General features: G+C 45.1%; 1 protein-coding gene and 8 non-coding genes across 9 annotated transcripts in view; 3 read left to right on the forward strand and 6 right to left on the reverse strand.

Annotated features, from left to right (window-relative positions):
• Positions 1-18: 18 nt before the first annotated feature.
• Trnav-uac (transfer RNA valine (anticodon UAC)) lies at positions 19-91 on the reverse strand. Its single transcript has one exon. It is a non-coding gene; the product is annotated as a tRNA-Val (tRNA).
• Positions 92-352: 261 nt separating this feature from the next.
• On the reverse strand, positions 353-425 carry Trnav-uac (transfer RNA valine (anticodon UAC)). The gene has a single exon. It is a non-coding gene; the product is annotated as a tRNA-Val (tRNA).
• Positions 426-683: 258 nt separating this feature from the next.
• Trnar-ucu (transfer RNA arginine (anticodon UCU)) lies at positions 684-769 on the forward strand. The gene is given in 2 exon segments: positions 684-720; positions 734-769. It is a non-coding gene; the product is annotated as a tRNA-Arg (tRNA).
• A 421-nt stretch (positions 770-1,190) lies between these two features.
• Trnal-uaa (transfer RNA leucine (anticodon UAA)) lies at positions 1,191-1,273 on the forward strand. The gene has a single exon. It is a non-coding gene; the product is annotated as a tRNA-Leu (tRNA).
• Positions 1,274-2,612: 1,339 nt separating this feature from the next.
• Positions 2,613-2,685, forward strand: Trnak-uuu (transfer RNA lysine (anticodon UUU)). Its single transcript has one exon. It is a non-coding gene; the product is annotated as a tRNA-Lys (tRNA).
• Positions 2,686-3,741: 1,056 nt separating this feature from the next.
• Trnaf-gaa (transfer RNA phenylalanine (anticodon GAA)) lies at positions 3,742-3,814 on the reverse strand. Its single transcript has one exon. It is a non-coding gene; the product is annotated as a tRNA-Phe (tRNA).
• A 2,458-nt stretch (positions 3,815-6,272) lies between these two features.
• Trnak-uuu (transfer RNA lysine (anticodon UUU)) lies at positions 6,273-6,345 on the reverse strand. Its single transcript has one exon. It is a non-coding gene; the product is annotated as a tRNA-Lys (tRNA).
• Positions 6,346-10,170: 3,825 nt separating this feature from the next.
• Positions 10,171-10,243, reverse strand: Trnaf-gaa (transfer RNA phenylalanine (anticodon GAA)). Its single transcript has one exon. It is a non-coding gene; the product is annotated as a tRNA-Phe (tRNA).
• A 9,379-nt stretch (positions 10,244-19,622) lies between these two features.
• Positions 19,623-22,249, reverse strand: part of Osbp (oxysterol binding protein) — a 28,527-nt gene continuing 25,900 nt past the window's right edge. Inside the window, exons 13-14 of the mRNA XM_021151572.3 lie at positions 21,928-22,148; positions 19,623-21,843 (exon numbers count right to left, since the gene is read on the reverse strand). Of these exons, the coding sequence (XP_021007231.1) occupies positions 21,701-21,843; positions 21,928-22,148 (364 nt within the window). The 3' untranslated portion in view covers positions 19,623-21,700. The remainder of the gene's footprint in view (positions 21,844-21,927; positions 22,149-22,249) is intronic.

Consider the following 22,249-nt stretch of genomic DNA (forward strand, 5'->3'; position numbering starts at 1 on the left):
AGGAAGGAAAAGCTACATTGGTTCCACTGGGGCTCGAAGCCAGGACCTTCTGCGTGTAAAGCAGACGTGATAACCGCTACACTATGGAACCACGTGCCATTATGGGCTTCTCAGATTGGATAATGAAAATAGAATACTTTGATTAAAAACTAGTCTGGTAAAAACCAAAAGTTTGTAATCTGCTCTTAAAGAAGTATTTCAAAATTAACACAGATTTTTCTCAACACCGAAAACAAACGGGTGCTTTCAAAAGGAGACTTCAAAGTACCATTTAGATGCGTCAGAAACAAAATTCGATAACCTAGACTGGCTACAGCAATAACTACCTGAAAAAACTAACTAGCACACCACGTGGTTCCACTGGGGCTCGAACCCAGGACCTTCTGCGTGTAAAGCAGACGTGATAACCGCTACACTATGGAACCGGGCGGAGGGAGCATGAGCCAGATCAACTAACTACATGTAGAACTGTGGTGACGCTGGGACTTGGGATCAAGATGTTTTTGTACCCTGCGCAGAAAACTTCCAACAGGACCTGGGGTTTCTAGTGGCGCCGCTCTGCTCGCTCCCGGCTGCTCGCTTCCGGCTGCACACTCCACGGTTAATGGAGGAAGAGAGAGCTCCGCCCCCGGGAGTCGACGCTCCTGCTCTGATGTAGACAGTACGGAGACAGAAACACACCTGGCTCTGTGGCGCAATGGATAGCGCATTGGACTTCTAGACAAATGAAGGCATTCAAAGGTTGTGGGTTCGAGTCCCACCAGAGTCGCTTTTATTTTAATAAGAGAGTTATAACGCAAGAACAAAAGATCGGAGTTAGGAAGAAGGAAAAGTGTACGGAAGTCCGTGAGTATTAAAACATCCTGCCTGACGTACCCATTAAAATAAAAAAGGAAAGTTATCGCCGTCGTTTCCTGTGTCCGTCACCTTAGAAGAATCAGGAATCTTGCTATTACCACCAGAGAGCTTTCTCAGTCACTTTCCAGCGTCAATCACATTGCTATTGTATGCGGAAATGAAGTAATGAGCGAGGTATAATCAGGGTTACTAATCTCCCTTCCCTGTGACTTTGTTTTTCATTGTTTTGTTTTATATGAGTAAAGAAATAATTATTTTACGGTTCTTTGAAAACTTTTAAATCTTGCAGTATTGTTCCAGTTGCTGGTAAATAAAATCTAGTTCTTTCAGGTACCAGAATGGCCGAGTGGTTAAGGCGTTGGACTTAAGATCCAATGGATTTATATCCGCGTGGGTTCGAACCCCACTTCTGGTAAATGTGTTTTTCCTTTTATATTCTTCTAACACCTAAGATGTTAGGACCAAAACAAAGAGCGGAAGACATGAGGTAGAGAAAAACACTACACAACAGCTTAACGTTCCAGACCCAGCCACATGCCGAGTGTCTTTCTGATAGCTAGAGAACTGGGGTGCGGGGAGTTTAAAAGTTAAAATGTATAAGGAAAATATTTTAAAAGGAAAAAAATAAAAAGCAGGGTCTTTAACTGTAAGGTGTGACAGAAGAGAGAAACTGCAGAAAAATAAACAGGACGCTCAATCATCTGAACGTGTTTTAGATAGGCTGCGGTGAGCACAAAGACAGGGCAGCCTGAATATCCCCGCAACCCTTCAGCGGCTAACCAAACATCTCTGCGGGCCATCTATTAAGATCAAACCAGACTTGGGCAAACCACCGGGCATTCGAAAGTAGGATGGGGAGCGGCTAAACGGAATGCAGCTCGGGTTACGCCTCTACAGGTAGCAAGAGTGGCCTCGTTGCCCTGGAGCCTGGCACTCTGGTCTGCGCTGGAGACAGCCGGCACGGATCTGCCCGCTCTGCTTCACCCAGCGCTGACTCCACACCGTTTGTGAATCACACTCTCTCCAGCAGGGCGTGGCGGTCAGTCCAGAGGTTCGAAGGGTAACACGCCTGAGGCTCCTGATTCCTCTGAGACTGGCCGCCTGGCCAAGCAGCCCCTCTCCAGGAGTGTTAGCATTCTCAATTGAACTTAGACTCGACAGATGTTTAGGGTCCCATAAGTCCTTTGTAAGAAGTACCTAGCTCGTTTGCGGTTATCCAATACCTGCAATCGTCCCTCAGAGCGCGACTGGGGGCTAGGGAATGCGGTCGGTTCGACCCTACACAGGACCAAGCCTCACGAGCTTGCCGAGATCCTGAACTCAGTGTACGCTCAAGAAATGTCGAATGCAAACCTCAGTCCAAACTATGCACCCACAAGGCGCTCTAGCGTGCCAAACAAACAAAAAACCTGGAATCAGAAAAAAAAAAAAGTCTCCAACGGCTCAGGAGGCCTGACCATAGGATACAAAATATGGGGCATTCCTCTCGTGAAATGCACAAAATCGAAACCTCCAGTAATTGTAATCTTTATAGGCTACATGTGATGAGAGAGGAGAAAGACATACTTGATTTCACCATAACTGCTTATCGTGATTTCTTTTCTTTTCTTTTCTTTTCTTTTTTTTTTTTTTTTTTTTTTTTTTTTTTTTTTTTAAGTAGCAAAAGACTAAAGGTTTTCAACTACTTAGAAAGAATTAGGACTCTAGGCCTAATTTTAACTGTGGATAGACTTGGAAGGAGGACTCTGCTAAGAGCCCGGATAGCTCAGTCGGTAGAGCATCAGACTTTTAATCTGAGGGTCCAGGGTTCAAGTCCCTGTTCGGGCGGAAGTTGTTTTAGGCTCCTATATTTCCGGTATCACTAAATAAGTGAAAGACCTTCAATAGAGACCAAATCTACCCTTATTTGAAGGGGGCAATTTGTAAGAATGAGAACAGACGTCATTCGGCTGGGTTTTGCTTGGAAAGTGGTTGTTGTATGACATTGTGTGAGATTTTTGTATTCAAAACATCTATAGGTATACAACCAAAGAACACTATCTGTAGTCTCCAAGAATGTCTCCTGATGCCTCTTATTAAAGGCGAAGCTTGGGAACTAGGCTACTAAATCTGTATTTCAAATGAAGACACAGAATGTATAGTCTCCACTTAGGACCACGTTCTTAGCCTCCTGTGCGTTCTGATGGGCCCCGACTTAGCAGGAGACTTGGCTGTGTAGGCAAATATTTCCAGGACTAGCTTCAAACCTGTCATTGAAACTTGAAAGCTTAGCAAAGGGACAACATAAGGTGGCGATTGGGGGAACAGACCCAAGAGGTCAGCTGGTGCAGCAGGCATGTGTTGTACGGGCATATCTCCCGAGCTAAGCTGCCACCATCTTCGTGAGTTCAACTATATCTCATCACAGCTGAGCTTGCTGACTATTGTTCTCCTAGAAAAGGAGGCAAGGGATCTTTGAATTTCCAATCACCCCGACCCCATCGGTCATGTACAACTAACTCTGCAAAGACTTCAGAAAGAAGATAGAGCATACAGCTGGAAGAGATTAGTGGAACGGGCTCCACATTACAGGGCCATTGAGGAGCCAGGCTGGGTTCCAAGCAATGCGACTGCTTTGGGGTCACCCATGCTCCTGCCCATAACCTTCATTCAAGATCTCTAAATAACCCTAATAAGTTCATTGGTTCCCCGGGGTGAACTTTGATGCAATCGGTTTCTGGTTTGCCATTGGAGCCATAATACTCTGTCGACGTGTCAGCTTCCACCATATAAGATTTTGAGCCATGTATCCCAGCTAGGATCCTGTTCTTTGACTCTCTTTTTGTGTACTGGAGCTGGGAAGGAAAGCCAGATTCCAGAGACATAAATAACAAAATAAAACCTTGCTGAAACCCGGGATCGAACCAGGGACCTTTAGATCTTCAGTCTAACGCTCTCCCAACTGAGCTATTTCAGCACAGATGATAGACTTGCGTCCCCACTCCAAAGGAAATTTAAAGTTAAAAAAAAAAAAATTCAGGTCACCTCACCTCCAATTTTTTAATTTTTACTTTTATTTTTAAAGGTGTACTATTTTTAGTTCTGCAGTTTTAAGAACAGTAACAAAATTAATTCCTGTCATGTCAAGGTGTGTCCTGGGTTACCTTCGTTTAGCTTCTACCCTTTCTCTACCCTTTATCCAGGGTCCCAAAGAGTACCTAGTGTGTATAGCTTGGTCTTACGGTCCCATTTATCTCTCACATCTGCTGGAAGGTCGACTTGCTCATAATTCTTTTTTTTTTTTTAATTTTAAATTCCAGATTTTATTCTTTTCCCGGCCCACTTCCCATACCTCCTCCCCGCTCCCCTGTCTCCATGAAGATGTCCCCACCCCCACCCACCCCCACCACCCCCACCTCCATCCCACCAGACCTCTAAACTCCCTGGGGCCTCCTCCAGTCTCCTGTGGGTTAGGTGCATCATCTCTGACTAAACCCAGACCCAGCAGTCCTCTGCTGTATATGTGTTGGGGGCCTCATATCAGCTGGTGTATGCTGCCTGGTTGGTGGTCCAGTATCTGAGAGATCTCAGGGGTCCAGGTTTATTGAAACTGCGGGTCCTCCTAAAGGGTCGCCCTCCTCAGCTTCTTCCATCTTTCTCCTGATTCAATCACAGGGGTCAGCAGCTTCTGTCCATTGGTTGGGTGCAAATATTTGCATCTGATTCTTTCAGCTGCTTGTTGGGTCTTTTGCAAGGCTTTCATGCTAAGGTCCCTTTTTATGAGTGCTCCATAGCCTCCGTAACAGTGTCAGGTCCTGGGGCGGGGGGGGGGGGGTGATCATAATTCTTAAACGCAGTAACCAATTTGCTCTCAATCACCCAAATTTGCCCGAGGCCTAAAAGGTCAGGGTCGTGATGAACTTCAGTGTTTAATTTGTCGCCTTCGAGCGAAGGGCGCATGCAAACTATCGCTGAAAGGTGGCAGCAGGAGGGTAAAATGGAAGAAGTCAGTGCTCTGCACCAGACTGTCCTGAAAAGGATGAGAGTGAAGAGCGATGATAATGACTTTGTACAACTTTTGTCGGATATGTACTTTGGGTTTCACATATATACGAACTGCATTCTGATTGTTGTAACCCCCTTAGCCTCTCAAGTCTCCCTCCCAGCCCACCAGTTAATCTCTCTCCCACATTCATGTATTCTGAATTTGTTTTGTGTTTCGGTTTGGTTGCCGGTTTTGAGACCTACTGACTTTAACCAGGGCTATCTGTGTGACCAGGGACATAGAACTCTTACAACTTCGTGGGTGCCTTGGTGGCACAGAACTGAAGACAATAATGATTCTTCCCCCAGAATCCAGATCATGGTGACTTTCAGAGAGCCCAATCTCACCCTGCTGTCCCCTCTTCCTTGGGTGAGTGACGAGAGCCATTCCTTTAGCAAATACCAACCAACCAAGTCTTGGGGCCATAGACCTGTGATTTTGAGTGTCCATGTTTCTTTGAAACATCCGTTTCGGTATATGTTTTTCTTTTGTTTGGATTGGATTGAATTGCATTTCATCACTAGAGTAAAAGCTCTTAGTAATTATCACATAACACCAGCTTTCCTGTGGATTCTACTAAGCTCGTTTAGTTATCACAAGAAGGCACGATAACTATCCCTTTACTTCTGAGAAGGCTGTCAGTGAGGAAGAGGCGGTCATTGCGGGATCGGTGTGGACCCTGCGTGAAGCGTCCTTGTGAACCCGGTGAAGACCGGGCCTCACTCTCGAGTTTCACCTCCATCTTTGCTGTCCCTAGAGGGCGCCTGTCTCATTCTGTACGCATCCCCATCGATTGAGGAGGCCGGCTTCATTCACAGCCCACCTGAATCAAGGAAGACTCAATCTGTATTAAACAAGCGGTGTCTTCTCCTCCCAGAGAAAACTATTTCACCTCAGGGCTTGCAAACTTATTGTGTTTACAAGCCAAGTTCTTAAAAATCCTGCAAGAAAATGGATGAGACTGTATGAATTTGACGTGGATGTGCACTGACTCTTTTTTAGACCAGCCCTTAAGTGCCCCCTTTTCCCACTAACAGACATCTCTACCTCGGCTTCATCATCTCCCAGTTATCAGGAGCACTTTTCATAACAGGAGAAGTTGAACCTGGTGTGAAGAGGCAAGCTGCTCTAGGTGGGGTTTCAGTTCCCAGAGAAGCTTTTTTTCCTGAGAACGGGGTAGGACAAATATAGGGAAACCGAGAGGCAGCCGCGCGCACGTGACCGAGGCAAAGCGGTTGCTGGCGTGAATCTCGAACTTTCGAGCTCCTTCCCAAGAATGCGTCGAGCTTGTGGTGTGCTCGCCAGAATTTTAACATTTCTTTCTTTAACCAGACATGTCTGGCACCCTAAATGTAATTGTCCTAATTACTTTTTAAAAGAAAATTGGCAGCGCCCGAACAGGGACTTGAACCCTGGACCCTCAGATTAAAAGTCTGATGCTCTACCGACTGAGCTATCCGGGCTCACGGCTGACAGTGTCAGCTCTGTATGTGAAGACTCCTATTACTTTTTCTGTGCTACTATTAATGTAAAGGATTACTAGGCCCCTCCTTTGTGTCTCGTATAATTTCTAGGTAGAGATCACGTGAAAGCGGGAAGAAAACAAAAAGGATTTATGGAGTGGTGCGTTTGCCTATCGTCTGGATACAGGCTTCTTAATTATGCCTTTCACTTAGAAGTTGTTCCCTTCACTGTGAACCCTGAGTTGTGCAAGTGTATGAAGTGAGCAGAAGCCACTTGCTAACAGTTGCCACACTACACGTTTCTTTCCCTAAACTCAAACTGAAACCAGGGGTTATGCCATCAGGACGCCCTTTCTTTCAACACACAATTTTCGATTCCTCCTACCCATCCTGGGTGCCCAGGTCAAACAAATACAAGTACGCAACACAACAGCTAAGAGGAGCCCACCTATCATACCAGAAGTCCCAGCCTAACCAACCCCCGCCCCCACTTGCTGCGGTCAGGAGCCCGACTTTGCGCACGCGCAGCTTCTACGCCAGGGGCTCTCTGTACCTACTCGCTCCTCTCTGATAACATAGCATTTTATTTTTATAGCATATCTTGCTACAGTCGTTCAGTCCTCTGGGCCTTTGCTCTTCTCTTACCAAATAGAATGTCACCCCCCTTTCTGTTCCTTATTCCCAAACACGTGGGAAAGAGGAAAAATAATCCCTGTTTTGCTGCTTTCTCAGATGACGTTCTTTTAACAAAAGGAAAAAGCAAGAAAAAACAAGTGTATTAACACGTGAATTCCACAGAGACACGGGAGAGATACCCAGAGAGTGGGTGATTCTTCAAGGAACGGCCCTAAGTTCTAGTATATATAGCACCTTCAACAAGAAATAATAATAATTAATAATAATAAAATATTTTAGGATGAGTGACAAGAAAAAGGGAAAGGACCTCGTGTCTCCAGAAGAACACATCGTGGGAACGTAGATATATAGGAAATTAATGGAAGATAAAGATAGCTAAGGAAGTCTGCTGGGTAGATTCCTCTGGTGCAATCTGCAAGCCAATAAGAGTTTATCTTTAGTTGTCCAACCTTTGTCCTTCGAGATAGAGAGGGGAGGAGAGAAACCTTTGTGCATGTATGTCCTGCTTTGCATTGGTTGCTTAATTTCCAGACTCAAAATAACCCTTATGCCGAAGCAGTATGTTTGGGCGTGACGTGGTCTCCTCCCTATTACACACTGGAGACTAGATGAAGTGCCATCTTCCCTGGGGTGCTCCCTGTGTCAGCTGGCAAAGCTTCATCCTGCAGAGTGGGTGGATAAAGGCATCTAAACTATGCCTTCTAAGTTGAGTGAGGTCATTCAGCTGTCTTCTATGCCCTTCTTGCTTGGGTCACCGTGCTTCTCACCCGTTTCCTCCCTCCACCTCTGGCTGAAACATGGCCAGGGCAAAGGTGCAACATTCCTTAGGCATGAATGACGCCCATTTTATTAAAAGATCCCAACCTTCCCCTTACCTGTGTGCAAGAGATGCTGAAGCAAACTGTCAGGTTGCTCCAGATCCCCAGAACTGGTTGGACACAGAGACAGAATTGGAAGCAGAGATATATTTTAAGAATTTAGTTCAAACAGTTGTGGGTGTTTTAAATTCAGAATGCTATCTCTTGAACATAGCCTGGCTATCAAGTTCATGAGCTCACTGCATCGGTGATTACCTACACAAGGCCTGCACCAAATCAAGACAGCCTAAAATCCCATGCCAGACAGGTAGGTGATCTCCAGGCCCCACACCACACTGAAATAATCAGCAGTGGGTTCTTGCTGGAGGAGGGGAAATCAAACCTCACTGAGGATGTGGTCACTAGGAGGGTTCCCATGCTCTAGTGCATGCTCTAGTGCCCCTCACACTATGCACACAACCCACTGGACTTACTGGGAGGGAGGGAGGGAGGGAGGGATGGGGGAGGGAGGGAGAGGGAGGAAGAGAGGGAGGGAGGGGATGGGGGAGGGAGAGGGAGGGATGGGGGAGGGATGGGGGAGGGAGGGAGGGAGGGAGGGAGGGAGGGAGGGAGAGAGAGAGAGGTGAAAACTTGGGTGGGAATGGGTTGGAGGGATATAGAGTTGGAAAGGGAAATGGGGGATGGGTATGATCATATTTCATTGTATGCATATAGGATATCCTCAAAAATTAAAAAGAAAAAGAAAAAAGGAAAGGTTTGCAGGGCAGGCTGGCAGTCTAAAGAGCTGCAAATTCTTGGATGTAATGAAGCAGTCTCAATTCCAAGCACAGGAGCAGGGCAGTCAGGCAGGTATTCCTGAACAGGAGGTTTTAGAATTCCTTTCTCATTAGAAATTCATGTTTGCTCTTAAGGGCTTCAAATGAGCGCATGGAGCAAACCACATACGGAGACTAATGGGCCTTGCTTGAAGTGGGCTGAATTGAATATTATTTCTAGTTTTTACTTTTTTAAAGTTACATTTATTTATGCATGGATGGGGGGGGGTGCACACATACCACAGTGCCTATGTGAGGGGTAGAGTACAGTTTTCTCCTTCCACCAAGTGAAACCTGGGAAATAAGGCCAGATCATCAGGCTTGGCAGAAAGCACCTTACCAACTCAGCCATTTTGCTGACCCTGTTATCTCTTTTAAAAGCACACCACACACACACACACACACACACACACACACACTCCACAATAACATCTAGACTGGTGTTTAACCAGTCACTATCACACAGCCAACTTGACACATAAAACTACTCACGACTCATGTGACGTCCATCATCCAAAGTTTGAACTGTCCAGTTTATTGGATGGCCATTTTGATTTTTTTCTAGCCATCATTTGAGTTTCAAGAGTCTCTGACCGAGACTCATCTTTCCATCCAAGAACCTAATGATGTGGTGAATAAGGCCCTTATCGTCTAGCCTCTTGGCAGACTAACAGGTTGGGAAGTGTAAGAGTCGGTTTACCGGAAGCTTCGGGGGTTTGTTGAATCTGATTCTTCTCTGCCCGTGCTTCAGCCTGGTACCCGACTACACGGGAGGCTCTGCTTACTCCACTGAGCGTTGCTTCATTGCTTGACGCATCACCGTAGCACGTTTTGGGTTTGTCTGTTGTTTTGTATTAGAATCCAATCCAAAGCCTTCAGAATCTCTTGTTTCCTACCACAGTCCGGTAGAACTTAGGTGGTCAGCTTAAGTCAGTTTATCTCCAGTGCTTGGTATCTGGATATCTTTGCTGGGACACAAAGTGAATGAACATTGAACTGGGACAGGAGGCTGTGTAATGGTGGTTTTCAATGTGGCAAATGAAAATACAGGGCACCCAGTTACAACCGAATTTCACGGAAACAACGATACTTGCTTTATATGTTCCTCGCAAAATTTGGGACACGGCTTATTCTCTGAAATTCACATTTAATCACATTTAATCACATTTAATCGGGAGTGCTTCATTTGGAGTGATAACGCTAGAGTAGACCTAAACCAGAAAAGGACTCCTTCGATTTCTGCACTCCATCCATGACTTGTCTGCGGGTCCTGCTTATTGTTAGCTCAGATGGACAAAGCCTCTGCGCAAAAAGGGGCCAGACTGTAACCTGAGCTTCTGAACCATCGGGCTGTAGGATCCAGCTCAGCCACAACCTAGGAGGAGCCTGAGCTGGAGCCCCAAATCTCGCAGCTGCGGACACACTGCTGACCTCAGCGGGTAAGAAGTAAGGTAAAGACACAGATGTGTACAGAAGGGAGTAAGTTTCTAAGGGTAAGTTACACGACAAGTGGAATTCAATTAGATACACGTGGTTGTGTTGCCATATAAAATCACTGCCGAAACCCGGGATCGAACCAGGGACCTTTAGATCTTCAGTCTAACGCTCTCCCAACTGAGCTATTTCGGCTGTGCTTGGAGAGGTTTTTTTAAATCTGGTAATTATAATGAGGAAATACATTTTTGCGGTACTAAGTTAGCTAAGTTTAGCCAAGAATGTACAAAAGTAACGAAGTTTTTTTACTACTTTGTTTATCTTTCTTTAGGATCCCATTTACTACCTGAGATCCATTGCTTCTCAAGTGACGTCTTTTAATTATCCGACAATTTGCTTCTCTCCGTTAAAAAAAATACTCAATTTTTTTTAAAACTCAAAAAACATTTTAAAGTAATGAATATTGCCTAGGGCCTCACATACACTAGGCGGTGCTCGGATACTGAGCTATAGCCACAGTCCAAATCATGAATTTTTGAGCTTGTAATTCAATTTTGAGATTGTAATTACAATTGCATGCTTATTAATTCATGCACAGAATTGACTGTATAGGTACAACAGTTACACATACACACACATCATCCATCACACACATACACATCACACACACACACACACACACACAGATTTCTTGATGTAAAACACTGTTGTAATGATTAGATACACACATACTAATTTTTTTAAAAGATTTTTTTTAATGTGACTACACTGTCACTGTCTTCATACATACCAGAAAAGGGCATTGGATCCCATTACAGATGGTTGTGAGCCACCCTGTGGTTGCTGGGAATTGAACTCAGGACCTCTGGAAGAGCAGTCAGTGCTCTTAACTGATGAGTCATCTCTCCAGCCTTTTTTTTTTTTTTTTTTTTTTTTTTTTTTTGAGGGAAGCCAATTTTAAAAGGTTAAGGTGTGACCTTCAATTTATTTTGAGTTTTGGGTTTGGTATATTTTTACAGATATCAGTTTAAATGTCAGATATATTTACAAAATGTCTGGAAAAGGATGGGAAGAACTAGAATGTGAGCTGCCCTGTTTGATTTCCACTAACAACACACACACTCATTCACACACACACTCACACACACCTCTCTCACACACACTCACACACTCACACACACCTCTCTCACACACACTCACACACTCTCATACACACTCTCACACACACTCACACATACACACACACTCATACACATACACACACACAAACACACTCTCTCACACACACTCACACACTCTCATACACACTCTCACACACACTCACACACTCTCATACACACTCTCACACACACTCACACATACACACACACTCATACACATACACACACACAAACACACTCTCTCACACACACTCACACACTCTCATACACACTCTCACACACACATACACACACACTCTCACACACACATACACACACACTCTCATACACACTCTCACACACACTCACACATACACACACACTCATACACATACACACACACAAACACACTCTCTCACACACACTCACACACTCTCATACACACTCTCACACACACATACACACACACTCTCACACACACTCATACACACATATTCACACACACACACACTCTCTCACACACACTTACACACACACATACACTCACACACACTTGCCATTTGCAAACTCTTCACATGATCCAGACTCCGTGTTACCGCAGTAGGAGTTGCAGGACCCTTTCAAACTCGGAGAAGTCAGCTGTGAGTTAATGCTATCCCTAACAAGCTGGGTCTACCCCACCTGTCTCCCATTTCACAGCTGTACATTCCTTGCATGCATTTCATTTGAAAGTGACTTAAGTTCCCTAAAGCTAGCTAGAATAATCCAGTGTTTCACACTAAGTTGATTCATAAGAAAGGAGAACATGAGCTTATTGCACTGTGAAGTAAACAGATAACCTTGTTTAGGATGTACAAAAAGTAGGGAGAGATTCCAGATAGCCTTTTTCAAGAGACTGAGGGAAGAGTACATCCCAGGTGTACATAGGGTCCCAAACCTGGGACAAAACAATATGCGGGACAAAAAACGATATGCCCATTTAACATAACAAAGCAAATACTGGCCTCCAGGTTCTCACAGCATCTCTCTGTCCCTACCTGTTACCAGGTCCTCCAGGGTGGCATACCTGCCCACCCCCGCCCCTCTCTCCCTCTCCCTCTCCTTCCCCCCTACCCTCTCCTCCCCTCCCCTCCCCTCTCCTCCCCTCTCCCCTCTTCTTACCTCTCCTCGCTCTCCTCACAAGGCTCAGGGTCATGTCCACTCTGGGATTCTCCCAGATGTCGCTGCCTGGCTATGCTTCCCTGTTATCTACAATAAACTTTCTTCCCCACTATATCTAGAAACAGTCATGTCCTGGCTTTGCTTTGCTTTGCTTTGCTTTGCTTTGCTTTGCTTTGCTTTGCTTTGCTTTGCTTTGCTTTGCTTCTTTGCTTTGCTTTGCTTTGCTTTGCTTTGCTTTGCTTTGCTTTGCTTTGCTTTGCTTTGCTTTGCTTTGCTTTGCTTTTTCCCATCCAGTATAGAGCTGCCATGCCATGCCTCAACTAAATGCAGGTAAGGGTTTTGCAGACCCAGCAGTCTCGTTGAAACATCAACATTTTGCTTTCTCTACGTAGTTGTAGTAGGAAAAATCCTAAAATAATGACCACCTTCCAAACCTTCCAGATACCACCACCACCACCCTAAGAAAGAACACTACAAAAATCAATGGGACCATTATGGCAGGATTTCCCCCTTATGGTTAGATTATCCTAAACAGCACATGTGACTCTAAAATATTCGATTTTCTATTATTCATAGAGGGTTTTGTGATGGCTAGCCCTTTTATTTTCCAGATAAGGGGTAGAGGCAGACAGAGGGGAGCAGAGCCTTGAAAGCAGAGAACGAGGGTGGGGGTGGGGGAACGAAAGAAGGGCAGAAAGGGAGAGAGCAAGCACTGGGAGCAGAGAGAGAAAGAGGTGCCATGCCGGTTAATCTTGCTGGTCAGCTGGATCCCACTGAAAGATGCCCAAAGGGTACACTCTGAGTCCGTGAGCTTGTTTCTATAGGAGATCACCACCTAATCACAGGTTTAAGCAACTGAAAGATTCCAAATTTAAATAGGTAATTAACTGGTGGTAAATTATGGAAGGTGTGCCTTTGGAAGAAGTGCATCACTCAAGGGAGGGAAAGAAAGGGACATTTCCTAACCCTGGTCCTTCCTGCTACTCCACTACACTTTCTGGTTACCTTGTTCCATCATGTTCTTTCAGTAGTGATGTTCTGCCTTCCCTCTGGCCCAAAGCCACGGAGCTGACTAACTATGGACTGACGCCATGAACTACAATAAACCCTTCTTCCCCTTACATGCTTCTCTCTGGTATTTGTCACAACACAGACTGTCTGGCCAGCATGGGGTCCTCCAGCTTCGTGCAGAAGAAACTCAGTTAAAGATGGCAAGGTTGTAAAGCTCTCTGGACTTGGAGTTGGAGACCACATGATAAGGAATACAGGTAGCCCCTGGGATGAGAAGAGCTCCTCACTGACAATTCACAAGGAAACTGTTTCTTTACCACAAAAAGAAGATGAAGGATGCCAGCAAGGATAAATGTGAAAGGAGACTTCCCTAATATGCCTCCAGATAAGAACTCAACCACATCTTCTTATCTTCTCATGAGACCCTGAACAAAGAAGCCAGCTATGTGGTGTGAGACTCCTCACCTCCAGGACTGAGCTCATAAACAGGCCTTGCTTTAAGGCACCACATATATGGTAATTAGGTGTGCTGCAAGGAAGAGCCACTGCTAGCTGCATAGGCTTCGGGTATACATGACAAAGGGTAACTTAAATCCTAGCCTGACCAGATGCTTGCCTGGGATTCAGGGCAAGTCGATTCCTTCATAGTCATATTTAAGATATAATGGCACTAACTACATAGTACAATTATTACATATATACTAGTCTACCCTCAGTTCCTCAGTTGAATCAGAATCTCTGCAGAGTATATTCTGTATATATATAATCTTGCTTGTTTGATTTGTTTTTTTAGAGTTGGCCAAATGATTTAATCTGTGGTTTCCCTTGGTCTTAGTTCTCAGACTACATAGAAGAGCCATGTTTAAAATTGTGTCTCAAAACAGGTCACCAGGATACATGCCTGTAATTCCAGGATTGGGAAGGTGGAGGAGGAAAGACCAGGAATTCAAGGTCATCGTTAGCTATGTAGTGAATTTGAAGGCAGTCTGGGGTACATAGAAAAATTGGAGGCTATTCTGGGTAATAGTAGATCTAAAAAATACATTTTTTGATATCACCACAGGTGATACCAAAGCATACCTGGTTTTCTTTCAAAGTTTTTTCTTCTTGTCTTCCCTTTTTTTTTTTTTTAATTAATTAATTTATTTATTTTTGGAATTCCAGAATTATATAAGCCAGGCTGGCTTTGAACTCACTGAAACAGCCAAGGATGACCTTGAATTCTAATCCTTCTGCCTGTCCCCCTAATGTTAAGGTTAAGGGTGTGTTACAATTCCCCAAATTGTTATTCCTTAGTTATGTATGCATGTTTGTAACTGTGTGTGGAAGCATTCATGTGAGGGCAAAGAACATCAGATCCACTGAGTTGTATGTAGTTCGAGGCAGGTATGCGCTAGAAGTAGAATTCGGGTCCCCTGCAAGAGCAGTCCTCTTAACCACTGACTCCTTTCTTCTCTCATTTCAGAATTCCTACTACTATCTGTCTTAGTGTTTCTATTGCTGTGATGAAACACCATGACCAAAAGCAAGTTGAGGCTAAAAGGGTTTATTTGGCTTATAGTTCCATGTCACTGTTCATCATTGAAGTGAGACAGGAACTCAAACAGAGCGGGAAACAGGGGCAAGAGCTGCTGCAGAGGCCATGGAGAGGTGCTATTTACTGACTTGCTCCTGTGACTTTCTCGGTCTGCTTTCTTATAGACCCTAGGACCACTAGCTCAAGGATAGCACCATTCTCTCCCATCAATCACTAGTTTAAAAAAATGCCTTACATATAGGTCTTACAGAGGCATTATCTCAAGTGAGGCTCCCTCCTTTCAGGTGACTCTGGCTTGTGTCAAGCTGGCATACAACTAGCCGGGACACTTGATCTTCCATCTGAGTTTCCTAGGTCAGAGACTTGCAAAATCGTCCCCTCTCTACCTTCTAGTCTTCATCCCATGGGCTGTTCATCCCCCTTAGAATGCCTCTGCTTCTCATCTTTCCTCTCCAGCCTCTTAACTGATCTTATTCATAAACTTTTTTCTACCTGAAATCCAATATCCTGCTTTTCTCTCTCTCTCTTTTTTAAATTAGGTATTTTCTTCACTTACATTTCCAATGCTATCCCAAAAGTCCCCCATTCCCCTATCCTCCCACTCCCACTTCTTGGCCCTGGCGTTCCCCTGTACTGGGGCATATAAAGTTTGCAAGACCAATGGCCTCTCTTTCCAATGATGGCCAACTAGGCCATCTTTTGATACATATGCAGCCAGAGACAGGAGCTCCGAGGGGTACTGGGTAGTTCATATTGTTGTTCCACCTATAGGGTTGCAGACCCCTTTAGCTCCTTGGGTACTTTCTCTAGCTCCTCCATTGGGGGCCCTGTGATCTATCCAATAGCTGACTGTGAGCATCCACTTCTGTGTTTGCTAGGCCCCGGCATAGCCAATATCCTGCTTTTTACTAGTTAAAAACAAAAGCCAGGGCTTCTTCTAAAAGCACATAAAGCCTTCTGTGGGTGGAGCCATACCCTCCTTCAGCAACTTGCTCAGTGTTTTATTTATTTATCTATTTTATTTTTGGGTTTTTTTTCGAGACAGGGTTTCTCTGTGTAGCCCTGGCTATCTGTCCTGGAACTCACTCTGTAGACCAGGCTGTCCTCGAACCTCCCAAGTCCTGGGATTAAAGGCATGTACCACCACTGCCCAGCATCCTTTTTTCTTTTAAGCTTGAGGACAAGTTTCCTATCACTTACGAGAAAAACAGTACAGATTAAGTGAGAATACTAGCAGCTACCACAAGGAGAGGTAGAAAGAAAAGTCATGTACTGTTAAGTTAGCCACGGAAGGCTTGTGGGGGTGAGGGGGTGGCAAACACCTTTAGTCCCAGCACTTGAGGCAGAGGCAAAAGGATCTCTGAGTTTGAGGCCATTCTGGTCTCCATAGAGAACTCTAGGATAGTCAGGGCTACACAGGGAGACCCAGTCTCAAACAAACAAAAGCTAGTCTAGGTATAGAAATAAAAATAGCTTCCCAGGAAAGGAAAAAGCACTGCCAGGAATGGTAATGGGCTAGTGAGCTGAGCAAAGACCCCCTCCCACCTCCACAAGGCTGGTGGTGAATGCCTTGACTTTAATCTAGCAATACATGAAGCCACTGCTCCATGGAGGATGCTTGTCTGGACCTTGCTCTTCTCTCTGTGCAATCACCCTTGCATCACCCTTTCCCCAATGCCTACTTAGCTTTGCAATCACAGCTCTTCTAGTTCTCGAAGACTCCTGACATGCCTCCATTCACTCTCTCCCAGCTCCCTACAGGCCACAGTGCCTCACACCACCTGTCAAGCTTGATTGCAATTGGCTGCTTACTTAATCTCTTTTCTGCTATTTGTATTCCAAATCAGTTAGATATCAGGCTCAGGTAAATGCTTAATGAATGAGGTTGAGTGAATGGGACAAAGAAAATGTTCCAGCCATATTCTAAAATGAACTTGTGTTTAGTAACCTCACCTGGTGAAGCTCAGAGGTCATAACCTCTACAGGCTATTTATGGAGGATTCTAATTAATTGATCACAGTGCTGGTTGTCAAACCCCAGGCCGTGTACACACACTCAGTGGCATTCTGGACCCACAGCCCTGGAGCTCTTTAGGATCTGTCCTTTGAAGACCCCTCGTGTGACCACTCAGCTCCTTTCCTGATGGAACAATGACCAAAGCAGCTGTGATTTGTAAGGGTGGTGGGACTATGGTTTACAACAGGAGCTTCAGAAACTACACAAGGCTCAGAATGCTTCCAGTGGGGAAAGAAGGGTAGACAAGTGTGTTTCATACTGTTTTTGGCAGGGTCTCATGAGACCCAAGCTGGCCTCACATTCACTATGTTGCCAACAATGACCTTGGACTATCCTTTCATCTCCATGTCCCCATGGCTAGGATTCACTGGGATTCACCATTCCTGGAGGTTCTGAATTTTGTTCCATAAAATGTACATCTATAATGAACCAAATCTGAAGATTTTCTGTGTCACTCTTTGAGACTTTATTTTACTGACCCTCTAGTGGAAATCCTTGAAGTATATGGGCCGATGAACAAGTTTGTTGAATGTGTGTATGTGATTGTTTTTTATAAACAGAGGAGAAGCACCTAGGTCATCATGTTGGAGACTGTACTGTCGGCAAAAAGCCGATAGAAACATGCCTCCTTCAAGATCTGGCTAATGTTGTGGAGTAAGGACCATGGCCTTTGCATAGTGCATAGTCCTCCTGGGAGAACTTGGGAATCCTGGGGTATAAAGTCCGCAGTGTTGTGGTACAAGCAGTGCTCCGGTAGGTACACCCTCTTGCTTGAGGTTACTGATACGGCTGTGGTTCCTTTTGCTATCACTGCTTGGCATGCCACAGACTGAGAGTTCTGGAAGGCTCGGTCCTTAGTCCTTTTCAACTGTAGGGAACAGTGGCTGCCTGGCTTCCTCCTCAGTGTCATCTCTTCTTGCCCCACAGGTCGGAAAACTGCTGCTTCTCAACTCTGTGGAAATGAAGGCTGGGGAATTCAAACAGAATGGTAAATGCCAAACTCACTCCTATTTACCCAAGACAGCATGGTGAACCATCTGTGGTGAAAGCCTGTATTTCCCTAAGTTTTGGACTTTAAAGGTCTCTGAATGTATTGATTTGAAATTTTGGTGAGTCATAATGTTGAATCATGTTGGATCCTGACCCTCAGGATCCACATTCCAGGTCATGTCATTAGATCAGAGAGGGATCATTAAACATTGTTGCTGTTTGACTGTCCCTAATGTTGGAATTAAACTGATGGTGCTTGAGATCTAACAGAACTGTCAGGAATGCCTCAAACCTACTGCTCTGCTTTCCACCTTGCCAGGAAACAAAATAACAACACTTTACAAAATTTAACATCCAATCTTGTAGTAATAATCAGGTGGTTTCTCCAAACCTGGTACAAAAACAATCTCTGATAACACAGCTTATTTTGTTGACTTGAGATCTGAAAACTCCAGTCTTTGGGGCAGAGCACTAGCCATCCAGGCCTGTGAAGACAGTCAAGCACTTTAGCAGCAGGACGTGACACACAGCCAGAGATCATCACCTGGGAAAACTCAGAACCACTTCCAAGGCAATGCTCCTCCCTAGGTACAGGGTGGCTAACAGAGGTCAGAAACTCTGGTTAAGCACACCCAGCTTTGAATTCCAACACTGACCAACCAATCCGCTCTGTGACCCTGAGAAATGTAGTCTAAGTGCCTTTTTTTTCACTGTCAGAATAATCCTAACATTTTCCTCCTAACGTTGTGTGGTCCAGAGAATGCTGAGCTCCTCTCAGCTCTCTATACCACACACTCAGGGCTCGTGGGCAGGGTCCTTTGCTGTATTCTTTGACTGAAGGGCTCTCTAGGCCTATACCCTACTCTTCCCCTGCCTGGACTTTTGCAGAGGAAAACAGAAAATGGTGTCATTACTTGAAAAAAAGGTGGTTTTGCTCTTGAGACAGGAGCTATGTATCTCAGGTTGGTCTGAAGCTTGTGACGATCCTGCGTCCCCTGGGACTGCCTACACCACCACTCCTTGTCTTTACATATTTTTTTGAGATAAGACTTTCCTCAAGTTACCCAGACTTAAGCTCCTGGGCATGGGGAATTTGGCCCAGCCTCCTGAATGCTGGAATGAAAGGCATGCCCCTTCAAATGAAGGTCTTTAAACCTTTGAACCCATACATCAAACAGCTAAGAATTTTGAGAATTTAGCTTTTACTATTATTATTTTACTTTTCAGGGCTGGGGATTGAATCCAGGCCAGGCAGGCACACGTTAGGTAAGCCCTCTCCCCCCTAAGCTCTATCCTCTATCTGTACATTTTTGAAGGGAAGCAGCCCCAGAATCAGAAACACTAGTTATGTTTCTCTGTGTAAGACAAATGTCACACTGAAAGGTATTAGGGATGCTAAGGCTATTCTTCTGCCCATGAACCTGGAACGATGGTGAGGAACTGGAATATAGGAGCTTGAGTGATGGCTTAGCCACTAAGAGCACTTGCTGCTCTGCAAGAGACCCTCAGTTTGGTTCCCAGACCCACATGGTGATTCACCTTTCCACACATTCATCCGGCCGCTGTGGCCACCAGGCATGCACAGTACACATACACACTACTCTCACGCCAAACACTCATATACATAAAATTCCCACACAGAACAAATCACCACTGGCCAGCTCTCCCTCTGTCCACCACTATTTCCTGACTATTAGGAGTAGAAGCAAATCAGACAATATAGCTTTTTAAAAATTATTTAATTTAGTAGTTTTTTTTTGAAAAAAAGCAATAAGGCAAAAAAACTGAAAATATATATATATAGTCTTATTTTGCTTTCATGTGACTTTATTCCATCTTCAGGACTTCTAAGCTTCTTCCATTAGCAGGGATCTGGGAATCAAGCTAGAAATGTAGTGCAGATAGAGGGAAAGGGGAAAGCACAGAGGTTCCTTGGGAAATTTCCATTCTATCCAAAGCCTCCGAGATGGCGCCCATTTTATGGGCCTCCCTGGAGTAACCCCTTGTGCTGGGGAAGCCTTCTTAGGAGGAAATTCCCTAGTGCTCAATCTTTGATCATTTTATCTAAGGAAGGAGAGTCGGTGGGGAAGGACTGAAAGTACTAATTTATCCAGTAAAATCCAATTTCCCTGGAGGGATAGCTTCCTCTGGAATGGTATTTTCCCCAAGGACCCACACTGGCTGAGGCTCAACAGTTAAGGAACAAAAACAAAAACACTAACAAAAAGTACACAAGGAAGGCACCTCAATTTATGACCCTCAACCAAGGGTGGGTTGCACAAGGGTTACACTTCTGAACAGGAAACTACAACTAATAAAGAAAAAGGGAGGATGCCAGTGCTAGCAGGAGCAGTTCCCACAGAGCACGAGCGCTCTTTGCTCTCATCCTTGGAAGGAAACTTTTTTGGGATTTAGCCTGAGCTGGGACATAAGGAAGCTAGAAATCACCCTCTTGACTTTCTACCCGTACGCCTCCTAAGGAAGGAAACTGAGGCAGGAAAAAGACCAGGACTTCCTGTCCAAGAGCCACGTGTGATCAGCAAAGCCGAGCTGAGGCAGCCGCAGGGTAGGCACACAAACCTTCCTCCTTGTCCCTGCTCAGCAACTGCCACACATGACCCTGCTTGGGGTTGCAATGCCCCTCAAACATGGAAAGCAGAGGCACCAACCCATATTAACGCGCACTTGAGAGAGTCCCAGGGAGACAGGTGATATAAAAAAAAAAACCAAGATTCTTCATGGGAAAGGGGGGAAAAATTAGATTTTCTCTACATATATATATATATATATATAATATACAGATGATTTAACACATTATTCCAGAAGTGGCTCCATTCTACTGGGACTTTCAAGATGAAAACATTTGTTGCAGAGGAACTTCTCTAAGATTCTGAAGTATACAGAATGGGTCAGGCAATGTTTTGCTCCAGACTGTGGCACAAACCCAAATGGTACTGTGCCAGGAAACAGAAGCCAGAAAGGCAACGAAAGACGGATGAGGAGGGACTGGGAAGGTACAAGTGGCTAGCAGTCTTCTCCCACCCTGCCTGTGTTTACAGAGGTTCTCCACCTGAGGGAGTCCATAAAACCCCTTTATGAGGAGAGTGTGACCCTCTTATCAATGACCGAGGAGGCCCCTGGTTGCTGTCAAAGTAGACAGAACAGCAGAGGGGTATTGTATGCAAGTGAAGATAAACTCTCCAAGAACATAATTCAATATTCAAGCCCTAGAGCACACTCTCTCCTGCAGATGCTCCAAAGCCTTAGTTATCTACACGCGAGCGACGACCTGTTACAGCAATCCCACGTGTTGAGTACACTTCATACACTGAGACTTAGGCGTGATGCCTCTGCTGGGTAAATCTTATGTGTTTCTTTTTAAAGGAACTTTAAAATCAGTTCTTGCTCTCAACAGCACCAAGTGCTCCTGAACCCCAATCTTATGCAGATCTTGGCTGAGCAGAACACAGGTGAGGGTTAATGACGTCATCTCATACGAGGCCGAGGGGGAAGCACACTTACTTGCCTTTGAGATGTAGAGGAACACTAACTTTCAGCCACTAAACCACTCCCTTACAAACATGGGTATCTACTACGTCGATTTCAGCGTCAATCAGCTAAGGCAACCAGCCAATCACCACCACGGGTGTCTGCTTCTGGTGATTGATTTGGAAAAAGTGATTGGTTAAGACAGACAAATTTGAGGAAAGCACTTGGTAAGAGTCCCAACTGCCAGCCTTCCCGCACATCCTCTGCCGTCTTCTCCGATCAGCCCTCTTCCTTTGAGTTACAGCTGCTTCAGAAAATGTCTGGGCAAGACCCCCAGTCCTGCTTTTCCTTACATTCCCAGTACTCGCCACTATAAATATGGGTTAGCTCCCTGGTGACAGGGTCCTTCTTCCGCTCAAACCACAGTGCTTTATAGGGGTCGTGTGGTGTGCCTACAAGGGAAGAGAATGAAAAGCAAGGTTAGAGCGGACACACACCACACATCAAGAAATCCGAGCAGGGGACAGGTTTGTTACCATCTTCCGTGGCTTTCGCAGCTTCTGCTTCTCTCTTCTTCCTGGAAAGCCGCTGTTTCTCCTCCAGGCGCTGCTTCTCAGCATTTGCTTCATCCCAACGCCCGTTTTCCATCAGTCTCTGGTCGGGCCGCAGCCGGCTGTCCGTCGGAGCAGTGCCACCTTCCCAGGCATTGAGAGTGAGGGCAAGCTCTGAGAAGTAGTACATGTTCTCTGCATTCTTCCTGAGAACAGCAGCACAGAGGAAAGGCAGCTCACAGCCTGAACCAACCCAAAGGAGCGAGCGAGCAAGGGCTCAGAGCACTGCCCTGCATCTAAGTGGCCA

The sequence above is a fragment of the Mus caroli genome, unplaced genomic scaffold, assembly GCF_978045245.1.
Source record: "Mus caroli unplaced genomic scaffold, Mus_caroli_1 scaffold_20, whole genome shotgun sequence".
NCBI lineage: Eukaryota > Metazoa > Chordata > Mammalia > Rodentia > Muridae > Mus > Mus caroli.